Below are 25627 nucleotides of genomic sequence, written 5' to 3'. Positions count from 1 at the left end.
TGTCAGCTGTTGCCAAAGAGCATTGGTTTCACAGAATCTATTGGGCTATATTTTTTTAGGCACCAATACTTTCCATGGCTTTGGCAGGCTATTGCTATTGTTTAGTCACTAAAAATGTTTTGCAGATGGTTAAAGCAATGTCTAATACTTGCATTACTCGATGGATGGCAGTGCCTTTTCTGCAAAGGCTAAACCTTGCTGTATATAGTTCTATAGTACTTCTACAGAAACACTGTCACATTCTATATTTGTGACTATGTAATGTGGTTATCAGGCCTTGATTATGTTAGTATCTGTTGCCTCTGTGTTTTTAGACTAAAAAACATTACTTTATCAATGTTATTGAACCATATGTGCAAGTCCAGTGACACTTTTTGGGTATACAAAACTGCTGAAATATCCTGGGGTGTGATGTTTAGTCCTTTGTGGTGAGCATGTACTGTATGAATGCTTTTTATTTTTGTATTGAGAAGATTTGTGCAAGTCTGTTGTTTTGCTTTTCAGAAGTTCATGTGAATGTTTTTCCATGATTCGATCTATGAAGGTTGTATTCCAAGTTTCATTTTAAATTGGAAACCTAATGGCAAATCAGCAAAAATACTGGACTTCACCTTGTTTCTGCTAAACCAACATGAAATCACAAATTTTGTCCAATTTTTAATGCAAAACCATGAATTGTTCCAAACTTATTTGTAACTTTCATGAACTATAACAAATCTTTCAATGAACCAGATCTGAGTTTAAACTTTGTTATAAAACCCATCACTAAATGCTTAAAGTAGTTTCACTACAAGCATTTTGCAAACCTTAGAAATTAAGCAAATGTATAGTGGTAATAGTTTTATGTGTTCATTATGCAGTAATGTAAGACACTGCTCCATTTGATAAGTTATCTCCTTAAGAAATAGAAGTGCATGGAGGTCAGAGTTCAAGAATGAAAAGTGAAATAAGAATGAAGACATAGGAATGTATATGGAGCAAAAATGCTTTGGAAAAGAGGTATTTCTTTGATTTTATTTCACTTGTTCATTCTAGAGTGCGATGTGGTTTTCCTTTGGAACATTGTGCTGAGAGCATGAAGATAGTGAAATGGTTTCAGCAAGTTAGTTACCTGTGAAAGGAAAAGTTATGAGGGAAGATCTGGGAAAGGCAAAGATTAACTTGTCTTGGACTCAGAAAAAAGGATGCATAGGCAGTAGTAGGGATATATATAAAGGATGCCAACTTATGTATTTGTTATCTATATCTTTTACACTGAATACCTTGCATATATTGCAAAGGAATACTTATTTTTATTGTAAATACAGAATGAAAAAAAATGTAAGATGCATGCACCAGTCTCCCATATTAAGCATTCACATTTGAAAGTTTGGGGACAATATACCCACATATAAATCATCACTTTTTCTGCTAAATAAATCTGAAATGGTGAAATTAAATTAAATTGAATCTTCCCTTCTTTTAGTGAAGATATAGCAGAACTTGGCTGAGACGAGCAGAAAAAGTAACTAGAAATAGGCAGAATAGCAGATCAACATGGATTTTCTTTGAATTTCATTTTTCTTGTACTAAAGGATCCTTTATAATGAAATTTCTGCCAGAGAAAACATACATATGCAATGCCATTTTTAATGGGTGAAATATTTGTTTTTAAGATAATTCAGTTATTCACCAGGTAGACACTAATATGCCAAAAAAGAAAAAGCGGCACCACTAGTTTACTTCTATGCTTTGTTCCTGTCAAAGAGACTGCAACCCTGATTGTGACAGAAAGCCAGAGACAAAGTTCAAGTTCTCTCTAAATGTGTTCACCATATTTTTTCTGCTAAAAATAATCTGATCTCTGCTTGCAAAAGCTGGCTGTGTCAAGTCAAAAAGAGCCTTTAATTTGTAAATGTTATTTATACATGACTGAAAGACGTTGAAAAACATGAAGGAGATGGAAGCCAGGGCTGAAAACCAGGCACTCTGTGGAGTGTATGTACTAGCGTTTAAAGAGAAAAGACTGGCTTCAGGAAGTATCTCCTGTACATTATTGGGTTGAATACAGCCCCATTCAACACTCACAAAAGGTTATTACCATCTGCTACCTTTTCAGCAGACTACATGAAATAAGTTCCGCTGAACTCCTGTCCATATCACAAAAACAACTACCTCTGTTAGAACTCATTGGTAATCTTGTTCACTATTTTAGCAGAGAACAGAAAAAATGATAGATGGTCTGAAATCACTACCAGAGTAAGGTTCAGAGATAATATGGAGGAATCACGTAAGTATTTCAAACAGGTTCTTGCTGTATATGACTGCAATGGATGCAGGCACATCCTCAGCAGTTCCAAGGAAGTGACCTTATTAACTGGTGCTAAGACTAGATATTTAGAATTTCCAGCTCTCATTCATGAATGGAATTGATTTTGATAGGGTCCTAGCACAGTTTGAAGCTTACTATATGCCTAAAAGGTGCACCTAAGAAAGATTTCTCTTCCACACAAAATTATAGGAGGAATCTGCTACAGACTTGAAGCTAAAAAGACAGTCTTACAGTTTTGGTCTCTTCAGAGATTCCCTGATTATAGAGAAGCTGGTAGTGGGCTGCAGAGATAGGAAGGTATGCAAAGATTTGCTGAGAGACTAGAAGTTGACTTTAGAAAAAGCCTTTCAAATTTGCAAAGGAGTGGAACATGCAAAATTGCAGGCTTTAAGTAAGGAGGAGAGTCAAGGAAGCATACATGAGGTATCCTACTGCAGCATACAGAGGACTGAAGAATATGAAAGTATTAAAGTACAATCATTCTGCCAAACAACACCAGGCAAAAGAAAATTGTAAATGCAGTGAGGGAATACACTGATGAGGCATTGTACATTGGTTTCACAGAACCTTATCACAGACCCACGTAGCTGGATTATCTCACCATCTCTTCTTTAGATACCTTGCAACTTTTATTTCTCGTACAGAATAATTCTCTGCAACAGTGCATATAGCAACATCCGCTGGTGGTAGCATCTGCAATACATTGCTGGTTTCCTTGCAATGGAACCCTGCCAGTCCAATCTAACAGTGTACCCTGGCTCAGCAATTCCCACTCCGACCACACTGCTTCCAGCTTGAATGAGAAAGGAGACTCCCACATGTCAGAAGCTTTATTCAAGTTGCTATGTTAAATCAATATATTGTACCTGCCAACTAGGGTTCAATTATGTTTGATTCATGTTGCCGTAACACCAGATCCCCTGCAAAGCCTCTTGTATTTAAAATTCCTGGTGACACATGTCAAAGGGCAAGCTCTAAAATTAGTTAGAAATGGCATAATTTCTTAGACTTGGTATGTAAAAGATTTTATTGTTACTTGGTATGTAAAAGATTTTATTGTTTATATTTTACTATTCTACAGATGGAAATTGTTACACAAAAAATGACATTTCTGCCTTATTCATTGTAATTTTATATGCGTGTACACACACACACACACACACAAAGATAGTACACTTAAAATCACAGTCCTGTCAAAATTAGTTTCATTCACAGTCACAGTTAATTGCAGAAGCAGGTTAATTAGGCCATTTAAAATCACCTGGATCCCATGAGATCTGTTTAAAACAGACTAGATCTGAACAGGAGAACCTGGTATTCTCTCTTATTTTATGGATGTACTGCAAGAAGAGAGATTCTCATGACATTTTTTGGTTAAAAAGTTATTTCCCCACAAAATTCCCAGTGAAACCAGCCAATGAGGTTAGCTTCCAGAAGAATATTTTAACTGTAAGAAAGAATTAGAGGATTTGGGAATTTAGAAATTCATAGAGTCATTAGAATAAAATCTCTCTCCGCTTAGAGCCTGCAATAGTCATTATGCACCTTTATGCCATACCAACACTTCTGTGATCCTGCCAGCATCTCATCCCACACCTGTTAGCTCCAATGGCCAATACAAGCTTGATAACAGGTACCCCAGCTTGGGAGCAGCTAGTGCTCCTTCTTGAAACAATAGGGCTGGAATATGCCTGTTTAGAGCAGGTTAAAGAGTAGCAGCAGAATCAACTGGTCTGCATTTTCAGTGGTGGCTGGGCTCCAGTGAGTATTACTGCTTTTAAAAAAAGAAAAAGAAAATAAAAAACAAAAAGCTAATCTGGTCTGTACTTATACTCCATGTCTGTTTGTTCACAATAACAAAGCAATTAACTGATTTTATGACTGGATTTCTAAGTGTTTGGGGATATTTGTTTTTATATTAGCAAAGAACAAAAGTGTCAGAACACAAAAGACTCATTTGTCAATGCTGTGCACTCACATTCTTGATATCCCTGAAGTGAAAGGATTTAGAAGGTAGTTCAGCATTTTAACCTTCATCAACAATAGTTTGGAAAACTTGTATCTAAGACACTATGTATTAAATTGGCAAGAATTACCAACTCTTTATAAATCTCAGTGAATGACACTGGCAAAGTCTGTGTCAGATCTAAAAACTTAATTACAATGATTTAAAACAGCTTATTAATAATCTGAGTACATGCAATATAGAGCATACCTATGCACGTGTCCTGTGCAGTGAATCTGTAAGTGAAATAAATACTTCTGAACTTGTAGTAATTTCTGTCATATCAATTCTTAAACAGACAAATGCAACTAGCATCAGGTGACAGACATCTATCGTCATTCTTCCGCTCTACTCTGCGCTGGTTGGGCCTCAACTGGAGTATTGTGTCCAGTTCTGGGCACCGCATTTCAAGAAAGATGTGGAGAAATTGGAGAGGGTCCAGAGAAGAGCAACAAGAATGATTAAAGGTCTTGAGAACATGACCTATGAAGGAAGGCTGAAAGAATTGGGTTTATTTAGTTTGGAAAAGAGAAGACTGAGAGGGGACATGATAGCAGTTTTCAGGTATCTAAAAGGGTGTCATCAGGAGGAGGGAGAAAACTTGTTCACCTTAGCCTCTAATGATAGAACAAGAAGCAATGGGCTTAAACTGCAGCAAGGGAGATTTAGGTTGGACATTAGGAAAAAGTTCCTAACTGTCAGGGTAGTTGAACACTGGAATAAATTGCCTAGGGAGGTTGTGGAATCTCCATCTCTGGAGATATTTAAGAGTAGGTTAGATAAATGTCTATCAGGGATGGTCTAGACAGTATTTGGTCCTGCCATGAGGGCAGGGGACTGGACTCGATGACCTCTCGAGGTCCCTTCCAGTCCTAGAGTCTATGAATCTATGAATCTATATAGCCTTTTCTCAAGTTTGGTCTTTGCTTTAGAGTTTCTAGTAATACTGAGGTCACTTGAATTCCATCCATTAGTAGGCCTTTCAATATCATTCAGTGATTGACAGAAATATGAACACAGACATTACAGAATGCTTGTGCAAGGACATCCCAGTTATCAAACTATTTTGGAGTGATTTGGAATGTCCCTTTAAGGCTGTTGTTTCCTATCGAGGTTAAATGTTTCAGTTTTGTAAAAAGGAAAAAGTTTTTACAATCACCAGAAATGTGCTAATTTTTATATTCAACTGAAACATTTTATTCAGATTTATATATTCCTTAAGTGTCTCAACCCAGAAATTGCAGTATTGTGCTAGTTCATGACAGAATATCTAAAAATAGGATCTTTCCAAAATTGTTCTACTGTTAATTATCTTCATCCTTCCAATTCTGTTTGTTTTGTCTAGCTGTTGTGTTCTGCCTGTCAAGTCGAATTTAAGCTCTCTGAGGTAGGGACTGTCTTCTTTGTTACTTGTCTGTACAAATGTCCAAACATGGGGACCATGATCTATGATTGTATAATAGAACTACCTATGAACCCCAAATAATAAAAGGTGAAACTGATTAATCTATTTCATTGACAAAGATGAATTGCCCTAGAAATGGGTGGGATGTCTTTTAAATAGACTATGCCAATATAGCTGTATTTTGCTACTGCCTTGAGATCCACTAGTACATAAAATCGTGCAAGTGCAGAGTAACACTGAGGACAACAGATCTCTACAAGTGCTCCGGGGTCTGCATTAGCACTTTATGATGCAGGACCAGGGCCATGGCTTGCATTAGGAAGGTGGAATTAGAGGTTTGAGAACCTTGCAAACTATTCGATGGTTTCCTCAAACCTAATTAGAGTTCATTAGCCTTTCTTTCTGAATTTTAAACCCATGCTTTTCCCCCAAGTGTTAATTCACCATTCAAAAATGTTTTCCTAGCTTAAGGGAAGCTGATGCTAGGCAATGTGGATAGAAGAACCTCCCGCAGCCTCTGAGAGCCAGGCTGGCAAAAATGCATGACCTATACCCTGTATATATACACACCTTATCTATTTTTCCTGATTCATTTTTCTCTCCCTCATCCTTGCTCCGTTTACTACAGTGTTTCTGCATTTATTTTTCACTTTGCCTATTCTCAACTCCTTTTTTCATCCTCCCCACCATCTGTTTTTCACACTTTCTCCACATTACTGGATTCATATACTAATGCTCTCTTTTGAACCGCGTGCAATTAAGAAAAATGAGGTTTTCCTAGTTCTGGTTCCTATCTCTTTACTTGGACATAACAGAATAACATGTTACAGAAAACTAGATGCCAACATATGAAATGAGTGGACTTCCAGTTACAGGTAGTAACAGGTAGTTCTGTTCCACTCAGTCTGACAAATTGCAATGAAATATACTGTACTCAGTTCAATATATTCCATAAGAGTAAAATATCAGGATGTGGCCGTGGCCCTGAGTGAGCAGGTTGGGATGGAGAGGAAGAGAGATGGGAGGAAGAGCCAACGGAGCAAGGAGCAACACTGAGAACCAACACTCTCTTGGCCACACTGGAACAATGAGAATGAGTTTGGCCCAATCCACCTAGAGCTTGAGGATTACCTGCCGAATGATCAGAATGGGGACGTAGGCATATGGAAGGGCTGACTTCCAGCTGCAGTGGAAGGTGTTGGAGAGGGAGCCTACGCCGAGATCCCCTGGAGAGCAGAATAGTTGACACTTCCCATTTTCTCTCCTTGCAAACTGGTCAATCACAGGGATGCCCTGGGCTGTGAAGACAACCTGGAGAACACTCTCCTTCAGTAACCATACATGGCTTATGGAGAAAACCCTGCAGAGATGGTCAGCAAGGTGATTTTGCACCCCCCAAAAATGGACTGCTACCGAGTGAGTGATGTCTTCTTTGGTGCAAAATTGCCATAGGTTGATTACCTCCAGTAGAGTAACTTAGAATGTACCCCTCCTCCGAACTTGTTCACACAGTACTTCGCAGTGGAATTCTTAGTGAGTATGTGAAATACTGCATGCCTGATGAGGTCTCAGAAGGCATAATATGTATTGTGCATGCCCCAAAGTTAATGTTAATATCCCGTTTTGATCGCTGAATCAATAGAATATAGTAATGAAACATTATAGATAGGAACAGGAGTTTAGCATCTACAAGCTAGTTAGATCACATTGTTAAACTTCTAACAAGATAGAGGTAAACGCAAATACAATTGGTATATATTCTTAATTCTCTAACAATACAGGCCTACATTGCCCACTAACTCAAAGGCCACTGATACCTTCCAGTATCAGTGACCTTGTACTCAGTGGGAAACTATTCGGTTGTGGAGATCCTGCTCTTTGTCCTACTCAAAGCCAAAATCACCTGCCAGGTTGCCAGTTGTGGCTTTGAGTCAGCCACAGCCCAGCCGTTGGTGGTCTTCCTCCTCACAGAACTGCTTGAGATTGTTGGGGTACATGCTCTTGGGCCAAAGATGCCACTATGGGGTGCAGCAGCAACAATATCTCCCTCCACATTCCTTCATGCAACCTTTTCCTCTCAAACAATAGGACTACCCTAGAAAGAGGGTTAGATCCCACAAGAGGAAGCAGTTGGGCTCGGGCTTCAGACAGACAGTCCTCGTGCCTTCCCTCAACACAGGCCAAGTGCTTGTTTTGACACCTTTGTCCAGAACATTGGTCCTGTCGCTCCTCCATCCCCCTGGGGACAGGCTGGCCCACTTTTACAATGCTTGGGTCTCAATTCCTCAGATAGCTGGGTCAGAGTCACTATCAGATGGGGCTACACAATCCAGTTCCTCGCCATGCCCCATTCTCATCTTCCATCCCCATCTTTCTCCAGGGACCCCTCTCATGAAACACTGCTCATTGAGCAGGTCAGCTCTTTGTTAAAGTTGGGAGTGGTGAAGGAGTTTCTGCCAGAACAACATTTCCACAGATTGTACTCCAGGTACTTCCTGATACTGAAATCCAAGGATGGGATGAGACCTATTCTCAACCTTCATGGCCTCAACAAATTCATCAGGTTCATGAGATTCCACATGGTCGCTCTATTGCTATCCCCCACCCATGCTGTCTCAGAAAGACTGGCGCACTGCTCTTGACCTCAAGGATACTTACTTTCATGTAGCGACTCTGCCATGTCACGGGAAATTTTTGCGTTTTGCAGTAGATGACTTTCAGTATATGATTCTCCTGTTCAGCCTGTTTTATGTCCCCTGAGTCTTCACCAATTACATGGTGGTGGTCATGGAATGTCTGAGGAGGAAGGTATGATGGGTTGGAACACAGAAACCCCCTTGGGGCTGCCAAGTGATGTGCCAAGATTACTTCTGCCTGTTTTCCTGCCCTGGCAGTTTAGGACTTCAGTGTCCTGCCTGGTTTGAGCCAGACCCACTAGCCTGCTGCAAAGCCAGACCCAGGGTCTGAACCACGTCCCTTAACAGCTGTAGGCTTAACTGAAAGCAACTTACCAAAGTGTGCCTGTCTTTAACAATCCAACGTCCAACTCCCAATGAGGTCCAAACCTCAGATAAACGAATTTATCCATTTTAAAGCTTATACAGGGTAAACTCAAATTGTTCATCTTCTGTAACACTGTTAGAGAGATATGCACAACTGTTTGCCCCCCTCCCCCTAAGGTATTAATACATATTCTGGGTTAATTAATAAGTAAAAATGATTTTATTAAATACAGAAAGTAGGATTTAAGTGGTTCCAGGTAGAAACAGAGAACAAAGTGAATTACCAAGCAAAATAAAATAGAACACGCAAGTCCATATCTAAGAAACTGAACACAGATTAAAAAAAACCTCACCCAGTAAGCTTCCTTTTACAGACTAGTCTCCTTCTAGTCTGGGTCCAGCAATCACTCGCCCCCTCTGTAGTTACTGTCCTTTGGTCCAGTTCCTTTTAAGTATCCTTGGGGGTGGAGAGGCTCTCTCTTTAGCCAGCTGAAGACAAAATGGAGGGGTCTCCCAGGGGTTTAAATAGACTCTCTCTGGTGGGTGGAGACCCCTTCCTCACTCCTATGCAAAGTCCAGCTCCAAGACGGAGTTTTGGAGTCACATGAGCAAGCCACATGTCCATGCATTACTCAGTTTTTACCAGCCAAGCCACATATATGGGAAGGCTTGGATGTGGATTGGAATCTTCAAGTTCATTGCTGGCTTAAGTGGTTTTTGAATGGGCACTTAATTTGCACTTTTCTCAAGAAAGTGACCAAATGCTCTACTATGCTAGTTAAAATCAAGCCAGTACACAGTCAATATTCATAACTTTGAATACAAAAATGTTACATGCATACAAGTATGACAAATACATTCAGTAGATCATAACCTTTACATAGATATGTTACATGGCATATGTAGCCTAAAACATATTCCAGTTATGTCACATATACATTCATAAGCATATTCCATAAAGCCTTACGGGGGGAACCGTCACAGAAGGGAATCCACATTTTCCCCTATCTCAGTGACTGACTGGTTGCTGAAGGCAGCTGCGGAGAGGAGGTTCTCACTCACGTTGATAATGCATTGCATTTGCTTGACAGCCTGTAACTCCTCTTAAACACTGCAAAGTCAGTCTTGGCTCCCACTCAAAAAATTTAGTTGATTTAGACTCCACGAGATTGAGAGCGTTCCTGCCAACCAACCGCTTCCAGGCAATTCAACAGCTCTGGCTCAGTCTGCAATCCCAGCCATCCACAAGTCTGTGTGTGCCTGGGCCACATGTCCACTTGCCCTTAGTTGGTTCAGTTCATCAGGTGTGCCTTCACTCCCTTCAGATGTGATTCAGAATGGTTTACTGCCCTGCATTCTCTGGACAGGTTGGTTCACCTTCCTCCACCAGTCCTAGATTCCCCACTCTGGTGGAAGTCCCCACACAATGTGTGCCAAGAGTTCCCTTCACTTGGCTCTCTCCAACCAAGTCAGTGGTTACTGATGCTTCCCTTCTGGGTTGGAGGGATCCATCTGGACTCATTGAGGTTGAAGAGCCTGTGGTTGGAACAGGAAGCATCACTACATATCAATGTATTGGAACTTCGGGACATGCACAATACATATTATGCCTTCTGAGACCTCATCAGGCATGCAGTATTTCACATACTCACTAAGAATTCCACTGCGAAGTACTGTGTGAACAAGTTCGGAGGAGGGGTACATTCTAAGTTACTCTACTGGAGGTAATCAACCTATGGCAATTTTGCACCAAAGAAGACATCACTCACTCGGTAGCAGTCCATTTTTGGGGGGTGCAAAATCACCTTGCTGACCATCTCTGCAGGGTTTTCTCCATAAGCCATGTATGGTTACTGAAGGAGAGTGTTCTCCAGGTTGTCTTCACAGCCCAGGGCACCCCTGTGATTGACCAGTTTGCAAGGAGAGAAAATGGGAAGTGTCAACTATTCTGCTCTCCAGGGGATCTCGGCGTAGGCTCCCTCTCCAACACCTTCCACTGCAGCTGGAAGTCAGCCCTTCCATATGCCTACGTCCCCATTCTGATCATTCGGCAGGTAATCCTCAAGCTCTAGGTGGATTGGGCCAAACTCATTCTCATTGTTCCAGTGTGGCCAAGAGAGTGTTGGTTCTCAGTGTTGCTCCTTGCTCCGTTGGCTCTTCCTCCCATCTCTCTTCCTCTCCATCCCAACCTGCTCACTCAGGGCCACGGCCACACCCTGATATTTTACTCTTATGGAATATATTGAACTGAGTACAGTATATTTCATTGCAATTTGTCAGACTGAGTGGAACAGAACTACCTGTTACTACCTGTAACTGGAAGTCCACTCATTTCATATGTTGGCATCTAGTTTTTTGTAACATGTTATTCTGTTATGTCCAAGTAAAGAGATAGGAACCAGAACTAGGAAAACCTCATTTTTCTTAATTGCACACCTTTCAAAAGTTTGAGAAACACTGACATATATGCCCTTTTCCATACAGAGACCCATTCAGCTAAATCAATTCCTTTGTCCAAATCCGTCTCCCACCTTTCATCTGGGTTGTTTTCCTACCCACTTTTTTCAATCAATTAAAATATCTTAGAAATAAAACATTTTGGTCCAAATCACTTCTGGGTCAAATCTTCAATTGTGCTTAAAGGTCCAAATAGAGCTATTTTGTATTCAAATTTGTCAATAAAGTGTTTAGGTTCTACATATTGAAAATATGGGATCTTTATATTATTTACATTATTACGTCTCTTGGCATGATTTCAAATCAGGACCCAGGAACAGCTGTACAAATTGAATAACCTTAGCTCTTATAGTGAATAGTTACTTTGATATTTCCTGGGGACAAATTCCTGATTATTAATTAAAGTAACTAAGGGAGAAGTCCTCTGCAGCAGGAATTTAAAAAAAAATTGTCCAAAGCTGCTAAGGTGGTCTAGAATAGATGGATTTTGTGTTAAAATTCTTTGGTGACAAATTTCTTTGAAACCCAACAACTGCTACAAGTAGCTATATACAGGCTCCAGCCTTGTTTGAGTTTTACCCACCATGTATATGATTTATAGTTAACACAACTGATCACATCTTTTAACTGTGATGCATAAAAATAAACTATATGAGGGAAAGTCAGCCCACCCCTCATTGTAGGTCTGTGCAGATCTTTAGAATGCACACTTTGTTTTTCATGTTCCCATATGGATTTTAATAGTGCATCCTGCCATGTTTTTAACGTCATGTGTTTGACCAGTAAAGCCAGTCAAAGACTACATTGGTAGAGAAGAGGAATGCAAATCACCAAATACTGAATTGCAGTGTGTCAAATGCCTAACCGGAAAGAGAGGCTTCATCTTCTGTTTATTCACCTTGTTATTTCTTCATGTATACAGTCTCTCTCATATTTGTGCAAGTCCCAGTGATTAAAAACAGAATCTAACTTGGGGCAAATGGATTTTTAACCAAAGAAACACAATGAATTCTTTCCAGCAAGGAATTTTTATAAGTTAGGATACTGACTGGAAGAAAAGGTTCAAGGTGAGGGATATTTTATTTTTAAAGCTTTTGATGTAAGAAGATTTTCCTCACAGAAAAATAGGCATCTTTAAGACAGAAGGGCAGATCCTCAGACTGTCCAGTTGTGATAGCTCTGTTGAAGTCAGTAGAGCAATGACACTTTCCAAAGGGTGAGTATCTGCCCCTATTTTTTCCTTTATTTCTAATTCTCATGTATGTTAGAAAAAATGTTAACTTATGGAATATAAAAATGGAAGATTTGGGGGAAGATATTTGCATTTTACTCGTCTTATTTTATTCTACAAAAATAACTGGAAAATAAACTGTTTAATGTAGTTACAGTCTAAGTTCAAATTGCCCCATATCCTTTCCCAGGCAGGAGGGAGTACTGCCAAGTAGCCATTATAAAACTATGGCTTGAGAAAGAGAGCATGGTTTGGAAGATAATCTAGGGATGGTGCTAAGGGAGTGGTTAGCTAAAATTTTGGTCAGTGAAAAAGGTACCATAGGAACTATTAATGTGCAGCATTTAAAAAAAATCTGTACAGGATCTTTTATTATAGGATTAATTTCTAGGCCAAGAATGCAATATTTCCCCAGTTTTTAAATCAGAAATTGCAAAGATTTTATGAAAAATTTCCCACAGACGAGTTTAGAATTTGTTCCCTAGTACTTACCTTGATCCTACATATTAAGAACCTTAAAACATTAAAAAAAAACTATTTTGAAACTTTTTAAAAGCCTTCTTGTATGATGGTTTTACAAGGTGAATGAGAACGAACTTCTTTTCATTTGTGCCTTAAAGTAGGATTATATCAAGTAGATGTTAAAATAAAGTATCTTGAAAGAACAAAATTGTCTCACTTCTTCAGACTAATCCTATAAGAAATAAACTGAAGTGATAACGTAACTTTTGCACACTATTTGGCTCAATGGCATGACAACAAAGTGAGTTTACAGGCTAATCTACGGCTTCATTGTGGTGCTGACAGGTTCACTGTATGTTAAAGAATAATACTTGCACTGCTCATAAAGCCAACAATCTCCAGTACCGATAACAATGCCCATAGCAATAGTATTAGAGGAATTGAAATGACAGCTCTGACCTTCTAGTTTCATGAAACGTGTCTTTCTTTGGATTACACTGCTTGCACAGAAGGGAACAAACAGCGCAGAATAGTGGAGAACAACTTAGTTCCATACAAGGTATCCTTGTACATGAGATCAGTCCATTCCTCCTAGATGCACAGCTTATGTGGATGCCACAGGCTGGATTCTGCAGCCTGCCAAGTTCACTTTGCACCATTTACACAACATGAAGTGAATTTAAAATAACCAGACATTTGCACTTCTCTGCATCTTCCTGGCCTAGCTCTCTCTTGGCTCCACTGTACAGTGTAAAGGGGAGCAGGGGGTGGGAACAGGAGGAGAAGGAGCATGACAGAATAAGGCTTTACTATGCTTGATCCATCTCTGAGGGATCTTCTACTAAGTGTAAATTAAAGCTGCCCCTTTCCACCCATATCTTTAATTTCAGCAGGATCACACCACTGAGAATAGTGGGAGTGTACTGGGCTTCCTGTCAGCTCCCACTCTCATCGTGCGCAAGCAGAGGTTGGACCAACAAAGAATCAAGGCCAACAAGTTCATGCCTGATGAATTTAGAGATTGAAGACTGGGTTAGTTTTAAATGTTCATCTTTAGACTTGCGTAGTCAGCATAACAGAAGTGTAAAATTTAGTTAATTCTCACACTGTAATATAAAGAATAGTGGTGTCATATTTGTTAAAAGTCACAGGTGCTGTTTTAAACAGTATAAAAAACACGGCATATTGTCTGAATTGACATTTAATTCTATGTGATAAATCCCGATGTGACAGTAATTTCTGCAGTAGTAAAATTAATTTTTCAGTATTTCAATTATTTTAATTTAGCAACACTACAATTTCAAACCTACTTGCTACTTACAAGTATTTAATAAAAAACACCCTCAACCTAATGTTGTCTAGCAAGTGAGCCATTACACGTATTACCATGGCATTTACACCTCATGACTATAAGCCATGAGTCACAGGTGTTAATACATTTATAAAGCTGCAGAACAGCAGCACTGGAATAATGGGAAATTAATTCAGCTTTACTGTGCTTAATATTCATTTGCATTGAAAAGAAAATGATTAATGATAGAACATCTCAGTTTTCGTTTTAGAAAGCCACTTTGTCCCTTATCCCCACAAATCACCAGATGTAGCCTCTGGAGAGACTGAACCAGTTCAGTACATAAGGTTTGGGCAGGCACTGGGAAGGAAAGAAACTCTTCTATTTACATTTTTCATTGTCATGTAAATAAAAAGAGAGAGAACCAAACAACACATGACTGTTACAACAGGAGATGAAACCCAAAAAACTGGATAGTTGCTTCTATCCACAACAATGAAATGATATTTAGTGTTTGCTGCCCACTTGGTATTTTTGGATTTTCAAGACCTGAAAGTTAATAAGTTTGCTATGAAAATCAAAGTTCAACAGATCATAAATTTGGGAGAAAAGTCCAATTTTTAGAAGAATACAGAAAACACTACTATTTACAAATACAAATAATTCAAGATGGAGTTTCAATAGTTTACTATTCATTGTTCTTAAAGTAGGACTCATATTTTAAGGGATAAGTTTCTAGAAAATAAAATAAATAAATAAAATAGGATATGATAGTTACAAATTGTTCTTATTCTTCTCACCTTCATATTTTCTTCTATACTATCAGGAGGCCCTGAAATGACAATTCTTTTCCAGTGTATAACCACTTATCTTTCTTCATTTCAAATCCGCTGGAAATCCTATTTCTTCTTTTCAACCCACAAATGCTAACTACATTAATATAATACTATTACCATTCACCCCCATTTGTTTATGAGCAAGAAAGCTCTAAGTTATCATCACACTCTGGTCTCACAGTGTGTGCTGTCCTTTATTGAGATTGTGAGCTTCTTTGGGTAAGGACTGTGTCTTCATTTGTGTTGTATATGGCACATACATAATACAAATTGTTTAAAAATCAGTGGTCCATAAACCATAATGTTACCTTTTGGGTAGCTAGACCTACAATAAATGCAGGATGTTTAACCTGCTCTGATTACTTGGCACTTGGTGTCTGTTAGAAATCAGATCCAATGCAATCAGAGCAGTGTTGTGTGATATACAAAAACACCACACCCCACAGGTTCAGGAATCTTTGCCCACCAGTGATTGATCTCAGGTGAATTGCAAGTCATGTACTGAGGCTTAGGATACTGGAAGGAGACAATGTCCATTTGCCTTGTTAGCCAGAGAAAGAATACCATGTCAGTAGCCTCAGAAGAATAGAAATTAAAGGTGGAAAAAATAACCTAATCCACCTCAATCAGTATAAATTATTGCTTACACTCACTCTCTGTGCTTTGCCCAATCTAGTTTTAAATTGCTCAAGGTAAGAGTCCTTTATTTCCTTTGGAAAACTTCTCCATAGTCAAACAAACATTCCCCAACTACCATCTACGTATGCTGTAACTTCCCTTAAGTGCAAAACATGCCTTCTGCATTTTGTTCAGAGCCAAGCATACCGTCAGCATTTAAACAGGGAATAAATTGAACAACTACTGGTTCTTATTAATTAATGTCTAAAGTGGCAAATTTAGACTTCTTGTCTCAGTTTTCACACCAAAGAACTGTTACTACCAGGGAGACCATGTTTTTAAAATGGTCACCTTAAAATAAAGGGAAGCTGAATAAAGAGTGGCAGCAGCAGCTGGAATCATGTCCCTATGTCCAAAAAAGTTTATTCATAAGACTCAAGGAGATCATAGCACAGCTGCAAGGGAAATACTTATAAGTCAACAAGCACTTCAGAGCAGAAGAATGGGAAACATAATGAAAGAACTGAGAACTCTCTGTAGAGTTAGAAAAAAATCTTAACGTCAACAAATCATATTTCAGAAAACAGATTGAATCATTTTATAATATTTTTTAATGATTACAGATGTTGATTGTAACTTCTGTTATTTATTACCATTACTGGATAATACAACATCCCTCTCTCTCTCTCTGTTCCTAAACAAACAACTTTAAATGTGACTAAAATTTTCCTAATCTATAACACATTTTCTTTTAAAGCATTAACAGGGGAAAATTGACTGGTACTTTTGAAGAGGTATGGTAGCTGGTTACACCCCAGCCCTTAAAAAGAGTATAGCTCATAAGTAGTTTGTACTTTCCACAGCTCAGGAGCTATATCCTCCATTGTCTTCCTCCAACATGATTTTAAATTGGGCAATGTTAGGTACTTATATGTCCCTCATAACCACAGTACCAGAGCACCACACAATCTTCAATGCATTTATTCCTACAAACATACTTGTGAGTTAGGGAAGTACTATTATTCCCCTTTTGCAGATGGGGAATGAGGCAGAGAGAGACTAAGGCCTAGACCCACAAAAGAGACTTCGCCTTTGCCATTTTGAGCATCACAACACATAACTTTCATGTGCCTAGAAAAAACTCAGGAACACCACTACAATCCAGAAAGCCTGAGTTAGGCACCCACACTACCATGAATGGAGTGAGATAGGCAGCTTAGAATGTCATCCACAAAGCCAGCATGACAAGAAGCTGCCTAAGTTAGCCAATGGGAAATCACAACTACTAGGGTGTGTACTAAGCCCTGCTCCTCTTTCAGAGGTAGATCCTGAAGTCTGGGCTGCAGGGAGGCACCTATCTCTGCTTGTGATTCACAAATCAGGGGAAGACAGGCATTTGTCTGCCTAAATCATGTACAGGGCCAGATCCAATAGGCACATTCCCCACAAAATGGCTGGGGGGTGGGAAGAAGAAGGGAAAGGAGAAAGATATCCCTTAAACCTTGCGCTCACAGTACTCCCCTGAGATGTGGGAGAGTCCTAGTTTTCAAGTCCCCTCCCTGCCTGATGAGGAGAAGAGATTGAACAGGAATCTGCCACCTCTCAAGTGAATGTTCTAACCACCAGGCTATAGAGTCATGCTAATTTTTTCTCTGACCCAAATAATATTTAATTATCCAATCATTTAATTAAAGCAGAACTACTTAAATAGGAGAGATTGAGGGAGCCCCACATCAAAATATCCCATAAGCAATGGGTAAAGCACTCACTTGAGAGATGGCTGATCTCTATTCAAACCCCTTCTCCTCAGACAGCAGGTGGGAGTCCCCAGGTGAGTACCCTAACCACAAGGCTAAAGGTTATAAGGTAGGTCTGCCTCGAGCTTCCCACCCTTCACCTCCCTAGCTCTTTTCTGTGGAGTTAGGTGGCCTCTGACAACCATCTTTCTCCTGGTTCACGAATTGCTCTGGGGCTCAAGTGGGAGATAGGTGCCTGGTGTTCTAGGGTGAAGCAGCAGTGCACATGCTCAGAGGCAGAAACATAAGCACTGAGGGAACTTTTACACAAAAAACTTATGCACTAAGCAAGGCGCCTATGGGTTCAATGGAAGCGAAGCAGGAGTTTTGTGGATAGCAGTGGTGCCTAAAAACAGGAGTCAGGTACTTAAGAACTTCTGCAGATCCCACTCTAAGTGACTTGCCAAAGGTAACATAAGATGTCCATGACAGAACAAGACTTCCATCCAGGTTTTCAGTGGCCCAGGTAGTGTTCCAACCATTGGACCATATTTCCACAGGATGTTAAGGAGTTTAGTTCCTTGGGTTAACATAGGTGTTGCTGCACTGTTTCTGACCACAGGTTATCTAAGATGGGGACATAACCATCTTCTGAAAGTTTTGCTCGTGTTGTCTCCTGGTGCAGGGCATGTGGTTCTTTGCCAGGAATCCACATTCATTGGGAGTTTTTTTTGCCAGTTGTATGTCTAAGTAGATCCACAGGAGAATTTTCAAGGGGCTACACTTTGAGGAACAGGCTACTGTACTTGTGTTCTATTATGGGTTTCTGGTGCTGGGATTTGAATATGATAGTATACTTTGGTTAAGAGTGACTGATGTAATAAATATATTATTAATAGGAAAAAATGTAGCATATAACCACATGTTCAGTACTTCTCTCACACAGTGAATCAAATTCTGCAGTGGAAGAGCAAGAGAGGTGTAAATCAAATCCACATATGTAAGTAAACCCAAGCTGGGATTCTGCAATGGCAATTCAAAAAAGGCAGGCGGGTTTAAGTCTTGGATATAGTGGACTAAATTTTTACCTCAGTTACACTGGTAAGACTTCAGAAAGTCAATTCTGCCATTGGTTGTCCCCCAACGATTTCAGTATCAGTTGGATATAAAAGAGCAAAATTTGTCAACTGCTAAATGTTATGTAACTACATACAGTGATCTCCATTAAAAAGTCAGTTTACGTCAATAGACGTCACATATAAAAGATAATATAGTAAATGTCGATTTTTGCACACCCCCCATTAGTAATTACATAATTTTACACATTTGCAAATAGATTGGTAATTAAAATATATCTCCAAACTAATTATTTGTATTCTCACCAAGTAGGACATGCTGTGTAAATAAAAAGCTGCCAGTTACCATGGCAGTAAGGAATACAATCATGTTAGCGCCCTGTAACTTGAAGCTTTACCAAGTATTTTTGTCGTGCTAGATACTGAAGGATTAACATAAAATCTTATCTACATACACACATCCTAACACAACAGACTCGGAACACTGAAAATATTTTATTATGTCTAATTAATATGAACCATATTGTTAAGTACTTGTTCTACCATAGCAGAAAATAGACCTTTGTCTGTGAAAGAGCTAAGGACTTCAGAACAAGGCCCTATGTGAGGACAGAAGTTACCTCAAGTATCATAGGTTGAAAACATTTAACCACAAAAAACTGCACAAATGAAGTGATTTACCTTTTCACCTTCTTCTCCTTTATTACCCTCAAAGCCACGTTCTCCCTGTTATGGGGGGGGGGGGGAGAAATCACAAGATTGATTGACAGGAAATTTTAAGCAAATGACATATACATAAACAATCTACACTATTTCTATTGCATTTAGTTGTATTTCAGGTTAAAAGGCTTGACAAGACTACACAGCTTGGATACTGAATATCTCGTCAGCACCTCAAAAGAGCTGAAACTTATGTGAAAAACTGGAATGGTTTTCTATGGTTTTGACAGCTAACTCTGTTTATAGTCCATTGAGGTTAGTCCAATCATCCCTGTCCAAGATACCAACCTTCTCATTCTGAAAATCAGTGTTTTATTTATTTAATTTAAATTTTTAAGTGTGTCTTGCCAGGTGTCAAGACACTGTTCAATCGTGTATACAAAGCTTATTCAACCAAGAAGGCCTCTCTGAAAAACATACAGAATGATTTGAGCTTTGTAGCATGTGCTGAAGGTCACTATATCCAAGCTCAGATGAATCCAGAGAGAATTGGATTCCTGATTTGAGTGTCCTTCACCAAAAAAGACCAGTTATCATTTTCGTCCTATTTAAATTATGGAGTTCTTTTATCAAGCGCTGTACCTGAACATAACAGCTCTGGTCTCTAATGTAGTCAAGATACAAACAAAACCAACATCTTTAATTTACCCAGATATTAATGTATATGTGACAGGTTTCCCCCAGGTTGCTGCCTAGAACTGAAGTGTGACGGGTTTGGGCCCTTTGGGGTGTTACCTTATGTGCTGGGAAGCCACTGAGTCAGCCTATTCTGCCATCCTGGGTCCCCTTTACCTGGCCTTGCTGGGTTAGGGTCACAAGCCTCTTCCAGCCAAGCACACAGGCAGGGCCACACCCAGTTGTACAGAAAGACAGAGATCCGGAAAGATTCAGCCTTCAGGGCTCACCTCAACACTCTGTTCCCCTTAAAGGGAGTGGGCAGAAAACCCAGAAGGTTTTATGAAATTTGCCCCCTCCCTCAATGTGGAGGAAGATATGCACAACTTCTTCCCCCCCCACCCCCGAGAAATTACTTAAACTGGGTTATATTATAAATAAGAAATAAGTTTATTAACTACAAAAGGTGAATTTTAAGAGAATATAAGAGATAACAGACAGAACAAAGAAGATTACTGACCAAATAAAGCAAAATACATAAGCTAAACTCAATATACTTAAACAAGCTACAACATGTAAATTCTCACCCTAAATGTTATTTTAGGCAGGTTGCAAAGTTTCTGTGGTTCAGAGTTCTAGTTATATTCCTTTTGAGACTGGATTTCTGTCTCAATCTGGACTCCCCCCTTGTCTTCCCTTCAGGTGGCTTTAGCAGTCTTTTTTCTTGGGAAGACTGGCCATGTAGAGGAGGAGTCCCATTTGTCTTCCTCTCCACCCTTAAATAGGATTTACATAAGGTGGGAATCTCTTGTTCCCAAACTTTACCCATTCCCCTTCCCTTCTTGTGAAAAGTTACAAGAAGTCCCAGGTAAGTTTAGTATCAGGTGACAAGACCACCTGAATGTGTAGTACAGGGATCGGCAACCATTGGCACGCAGCCTGCCAGGTTGGACTGGTTTGGCAGGCTGGGCTGGTTTGTTTACCTGCCACAAGTTTGGCTGATTGCAGCTCCCACTGGCCGCAGTTTGCCGCTCCAGGCCAATGGGGGTGGCAGGAAGCGGCAGCTAGCACATCCCTCTGCCCACACCGCTTACTGCAGCCCTCATTGGCCTGGGACTGCGAACTATGGCCAATGGGAGCCACGATTAGCTGAACATGTGGATGCAGCAGGTAAACAAACCGGCCCAGCCCACCAGGGTGTTTACCCTGGCAAGCCATGTGCCAAAGGTTGCCAATCCCCTGCTGTAGTATTACAGCATTAATGAGTTAGTGGCATAACTGAGCATCTGCAGGAAGGCCAAGCCTTTTCATAGTCCATTGTCCTTGCTGATGGGCCATCATCCCTGTCTGGCTTTTCCACTGTTGTACCTGAAGTGTTAGCAGTGGGTGTCACCCAAAGTAGCATAGTTGAAATACAGATGCATAGTTAATATTCCTAACTTCAGAAATAGAAATGATACAGGTATAGAAACTGGATAATCACATTCAGTAAATTATAACTTTTCCAATGATATCTTACAAGACCTATCTTGCATAAAGTACATCTTGGTTATGTCATATTCATATCAAAAGATATTTTCATGAAGTATATGGAGTGAAATGTCACATGGGGTCCCACTGAGCCCCCTGACCCACTAGCCTGGGCTCCCACTCACCCTGTAATGCTGTGACAAGTTGCAGACACACTCCTGGTCTCTCACTTTCCCCAGCACACAGGTAGAGATACACCCAGCTGTCATAACATGCAGACTGGCTTTCTGACCAGCCTCTGCATGGGAAGGCTATACAACTAGGGCACTTAACAGATTTTTAGGTGCACACCACCGCACACCTCTTTCAGACAAACACCTCTGTGCTCTCTAGAGTGGGATCGATCCCCTGTTGAGCTGTGGCTCATAGCTAACAGCCAGAACAGTCCTTTTGCTAGTAGGCACTATGCCCTCCCTCTTTGAATTGGGCTTGCCTCCAGTTGCAGAGTTCATGGAACCCTCACCCAACTCAGTGGTCTCTAGGATTCCACCCCACACTTCTGGACTTCCCTCTAGGACACATCTTCCTATGTATTCTAGAGTGAGGTCTGTCCCTTGCTCAACTGCAACCTGCTGGCAGCCAGCAAGCTGGACAGTCTTCTCACTGATAGGCAATACATTTTCCTCCCCCTTTGAGGAAAAGCTGCTTTTAGCCACTGGGCAGTAGGAGCTGGTCTCAATCACACCCACTCCTGTTAGCAGACTGTTTTCCACTGCTTCAGAGGAATTAAAGAAACACTCTCCTATTCCCACAGCAGTTCCTGAGACTTCACCCTTTCCCTCTGGGGTTTCAGCACAATATTGCTCCTTGCTACTGACAGACCCCTTGACAGCCTGAGTGATATTGAAAAAGTCACTGCCAAGTAACAGTTGTGTTGGGTTACCACGTACTACAGCCACAGTTAATTCAGCTTCCAAACCCCCGTTTCTATGTGCACTTTAGCCAATGACACAAGGATTTTGTGACCTCCCGCTAACAAAGTCTCTCACCTGCCCTGGCAGTATGTCTTCTCCTGAACAAGGTCTCTTCTGACCACAGAAATGTCTGCACCTGTATCTCTCCACCCAAGTTGTTCCTTGCCATTAATTCTGACAGTCTTTATGGTGTTTCCTGCCTGACTGTGCAGAGGCTACTTTTACAAACCTAGTATGATAAGTGGCAATTGCCTGAGGTGCCTCTGTACTCTGGGTAGCAGCGTTCCCATGAGTTTCTTGCCCCATGCTCAGTGGGAATAGGCAGCATTTATTCCTAAGGTGCTCAGTGGAATTACAATAATAGCACCTTCCAGGCTCTTCTGTTTTTACAGGGAACTTGGGGCAAGGACAAGAGGAATGGACTTGGGGAGATGAACATCCAGCCTCCCATCCACCCTCCCTTTCCTCAGGAGGGAAATAGAACCCTGTTTCCCTCAAACTTAAACCCCTCTGCCTGTGATTTATTTCTAACAGATACTTGGATTTGTTCAAATTGATCAGCTAGAGTAGCATATTCATCAACAGTCTTTACCTTTTTATCCCATAAACACTGTTTTACATCACCATTACATAAATTCAGGAAATGTTCCTGAGAAACAAGATCACACATTTCTTCAAAGACTGTAATACCTTTTCCCCTTACCCACTTATTCATCAAATCTCTCATCTGGATTACATCTGACACGTTTCTCATTCCAGCATCTCTCTTAAGGCTTCTAAATTTTACTCTATACACCTGAAACAATCTTAAATGGTTTTAAAACCTTTTCTTTGAATTTACCATATTCTGAAGCATCTCCAATTGACATCTTATTGAATATATCCAGAACTGGACCAGTCAACTTGGCAACCAAAGTGGGCATCTTTTGGTCTTCAGGAATCTCATGGAGTACACACAGCCTCTCAAAGGTGATGAAATATTCAGCAACGTCCCCCGTCTTGTTGTATGCAGGACACGATCGTTCCCATTTGTGAATTTTTGGAGAACTGTTGGGGGGGTGCTGGTTCTGCTTCTTTATCAAATCCAGTTTACGCTTCCTCTCTTTTTCCCTCTCCTCCAGGCCTCCATTTCTTTGTCTTTCAGTTCCAAGGCTCTCTGGTGTGCAGCTTTTTGCTTGGCCTCTTCTGCTTGTGTGGTTCTCTGGTGTGCAGCTTCTTGTTCATTAATCTTCATTTGTTTTAATTCCATTTGTCTTCTGTGCTCCTTCTCCCTCTCTTCTGCCTGCAATCTGCCATGCTCCAGCTTCTTGCTAGGTTCACTTATTTTCCTGTTTTTTTGTCCATACTTCCCTTGCCCAAAATAAGCAAACACAAAATAACAAAACTGGTAATCACTTTGACTGAGCTCTAGCCACCACACTTAAAACTCATTTAAAATCACCACCAGTGTTTCAGGAGCAACAAACTGTGCACATGACCCTGCACCACTGTGAGGGTTTCCCCCTGGGATGCTGCCTGCAACTGGGGTACCACTGAGCCACCTGACATACCAGCCTGGGCTCCCACTCACTCTGCAATGCTATGACTAGCTGCAGACATGCTCCTGTCTCACACTTTCGTCAGTCCACGGATAGGGACACACTGAGATGTAATAACATGCAGACAGGCTTTCTGACAAGCCCCAGCATCAGAAGACTACTCAGCTAGGGCACTTACCAGCTTTCCATGTGCACACCCCCCATTCCCAAAATTATACTGTCTTGCACTGCACAGAGAACTGTATAGCCTAAGCTCACAGAATTTGCCCTCTCCCTCAATGTGGAGAAAGACATGCAACAGCTTTCTGCCCAAATATGATTTCCACACACTGGTTTTAGACAAAACAAAACCAAGTTTATTAACTACAAAAGATAGGTTTTAAGTGATTATAAGGGATAGCAAACAGATCAAAGCAGATTACTTCGCAAATAAACAAAACCACAATCTAAGCTTAATATACTAAAGAGATTGGATATGAGTAGCAAATTCTCATCCTAAATGATGATTTAAGCCATCTGCAGAGATTCTTAAAGAGCAAGCTGCATTGCTTGCAGAATTAAAACCGCAGGTACTCCTTTCACAAGCTGGAAATCCCTCTAGCCTGGGTTCAGCCCTTCCCCCAGTTCAGTCCCTCTTCCTCGGGTATTTTCAGGAGTTTCCTTGCGTGAGGCGTCAATGAAGAACCATGATGTCATTTCCCTGCTTTAAATAACTTTTGCATATGGCAGGAACCCTTTGTCTCCAGGCTTAGTTCCCACATCTTTTAGTGGAAAAACACTGGTATTCCAAGATGGAGTCCAGTACCAGGTGACTTGGTCACGTGACCCTGCAGGGTCACAGTAGACATAACTCCTGTTTTTAGTGTCCTCAGGAAGGCTCCCCATTGGGAGATTAGTTTCTTCTAGAACCTATTATTCTCCCTAACAGCCCTTCCTAGCCAGCCATCTAGACTGACTGCATTCTGCCTAATGGGTGTTCCCCAGATGTAAACACCCATTTAAATAGATGTATAGACAATATTCCTAACTTCAGATACCAAAATGATACTTGTATACAAATATGATAATCATATTCACTGAATCATAACCTTTTTAAGGATATTGGACATGATCTATCTTGCAAAAAATACATTATAGTTATGCCATAATCATATCATAAAGATATTACTATGTAGAATATGAGATGCAATGCCACAACATACACCCTATTTAATGAGAAACGCAATCAAAGTTCTATTCCTTCAAGTATAGGAACAGGCAAACTACCTAATCCAAACACAGACTCCATACTCCACATCCCCCAAAACCATCTAGCAGGAGGTGGTTCTCATTTCATCTTTCTTTCTTAGCACCCACATCCAAAGCATTGATATGGCATATATGATGTCTATAGGTCTGGAGATCAAGAAAATGGAAAATCTCCCAAATCCCAGAATATGGTATTTCTCTCACTTTACTGCAAAAATTCCCCATTATGATTTTGTAATCCTCTCTCCCCTTCTAACTTCACCTTTTGAAGAATTCCATTCCCTTATATAGCAGCCTAAAGTTTAAAGAAGGGTAGGTGAAACAGTAGGCTACAACATGCAAGCTTCCTATTTATAGTATGTTGCCAAATAATTCAGTTGACACAGCATCATGAGCTACATCTGAGAATCAAGCTCAAAGTTTTGAGATGCACAGATTCATATACTAGCAAATAGTTCAGGGCTTTCCCGCAGCTGTTTGTGGTGGCTGTATTATGCTTACTGTTTTGGCTGATATGGTTGGTGAAGTCAACAGCTTATATGTCAGTTTTAGTAGTATGCCTAAGATAAAGTATGCAGAACTTAGTCCAGCTATGATAGCAGCCCATGCTTTTCTGTTGGAAAATGTGCACG

The 25627-nt window shown here is 40.3% G+C and overlaps 1 protein-coding gene across 1 annotated transcript in view; it reads right to left on the bottom strand.

Annotated features, from left to right (window-relative positions):
• Window positions 1–25627, bottom strand: part of COL19A1 (collagen type XIX alpha 1 chain) — a 335594-nt gene that overhangs the window by 211502 nt on the left and 98465 nt on the right. The window contains exon 11 of the mRNA XM_075063425.1: window positions 19112–19156. Within this exon, the coding sequence (XP_074919526.1) occupies window positions 19112–19156 (45 nt within the window). The remainder of the gene's footprint in view (window positions 1–19111; window positions 19157–25627) is intronic.

Source organism: Chelonoidis abingdonii, chromosome 3 (assembly GCF_003597395.2).
Source record: "Chelonoidis abingdonii isolate Lonesome George chromosome 3, CheloAbing_2.0, whole genome shotgun sequence".
Classification (NCBI taxonomy): domain Eukaryota; kingdom Metazoa; phylum Chordata; order Testudines; family Testudinidae; genus Chelonoidis; species Chelonoidis abingdonii.
This window is presented reverse-complemented; position numbering and strand designations above follow the sequence as displayed.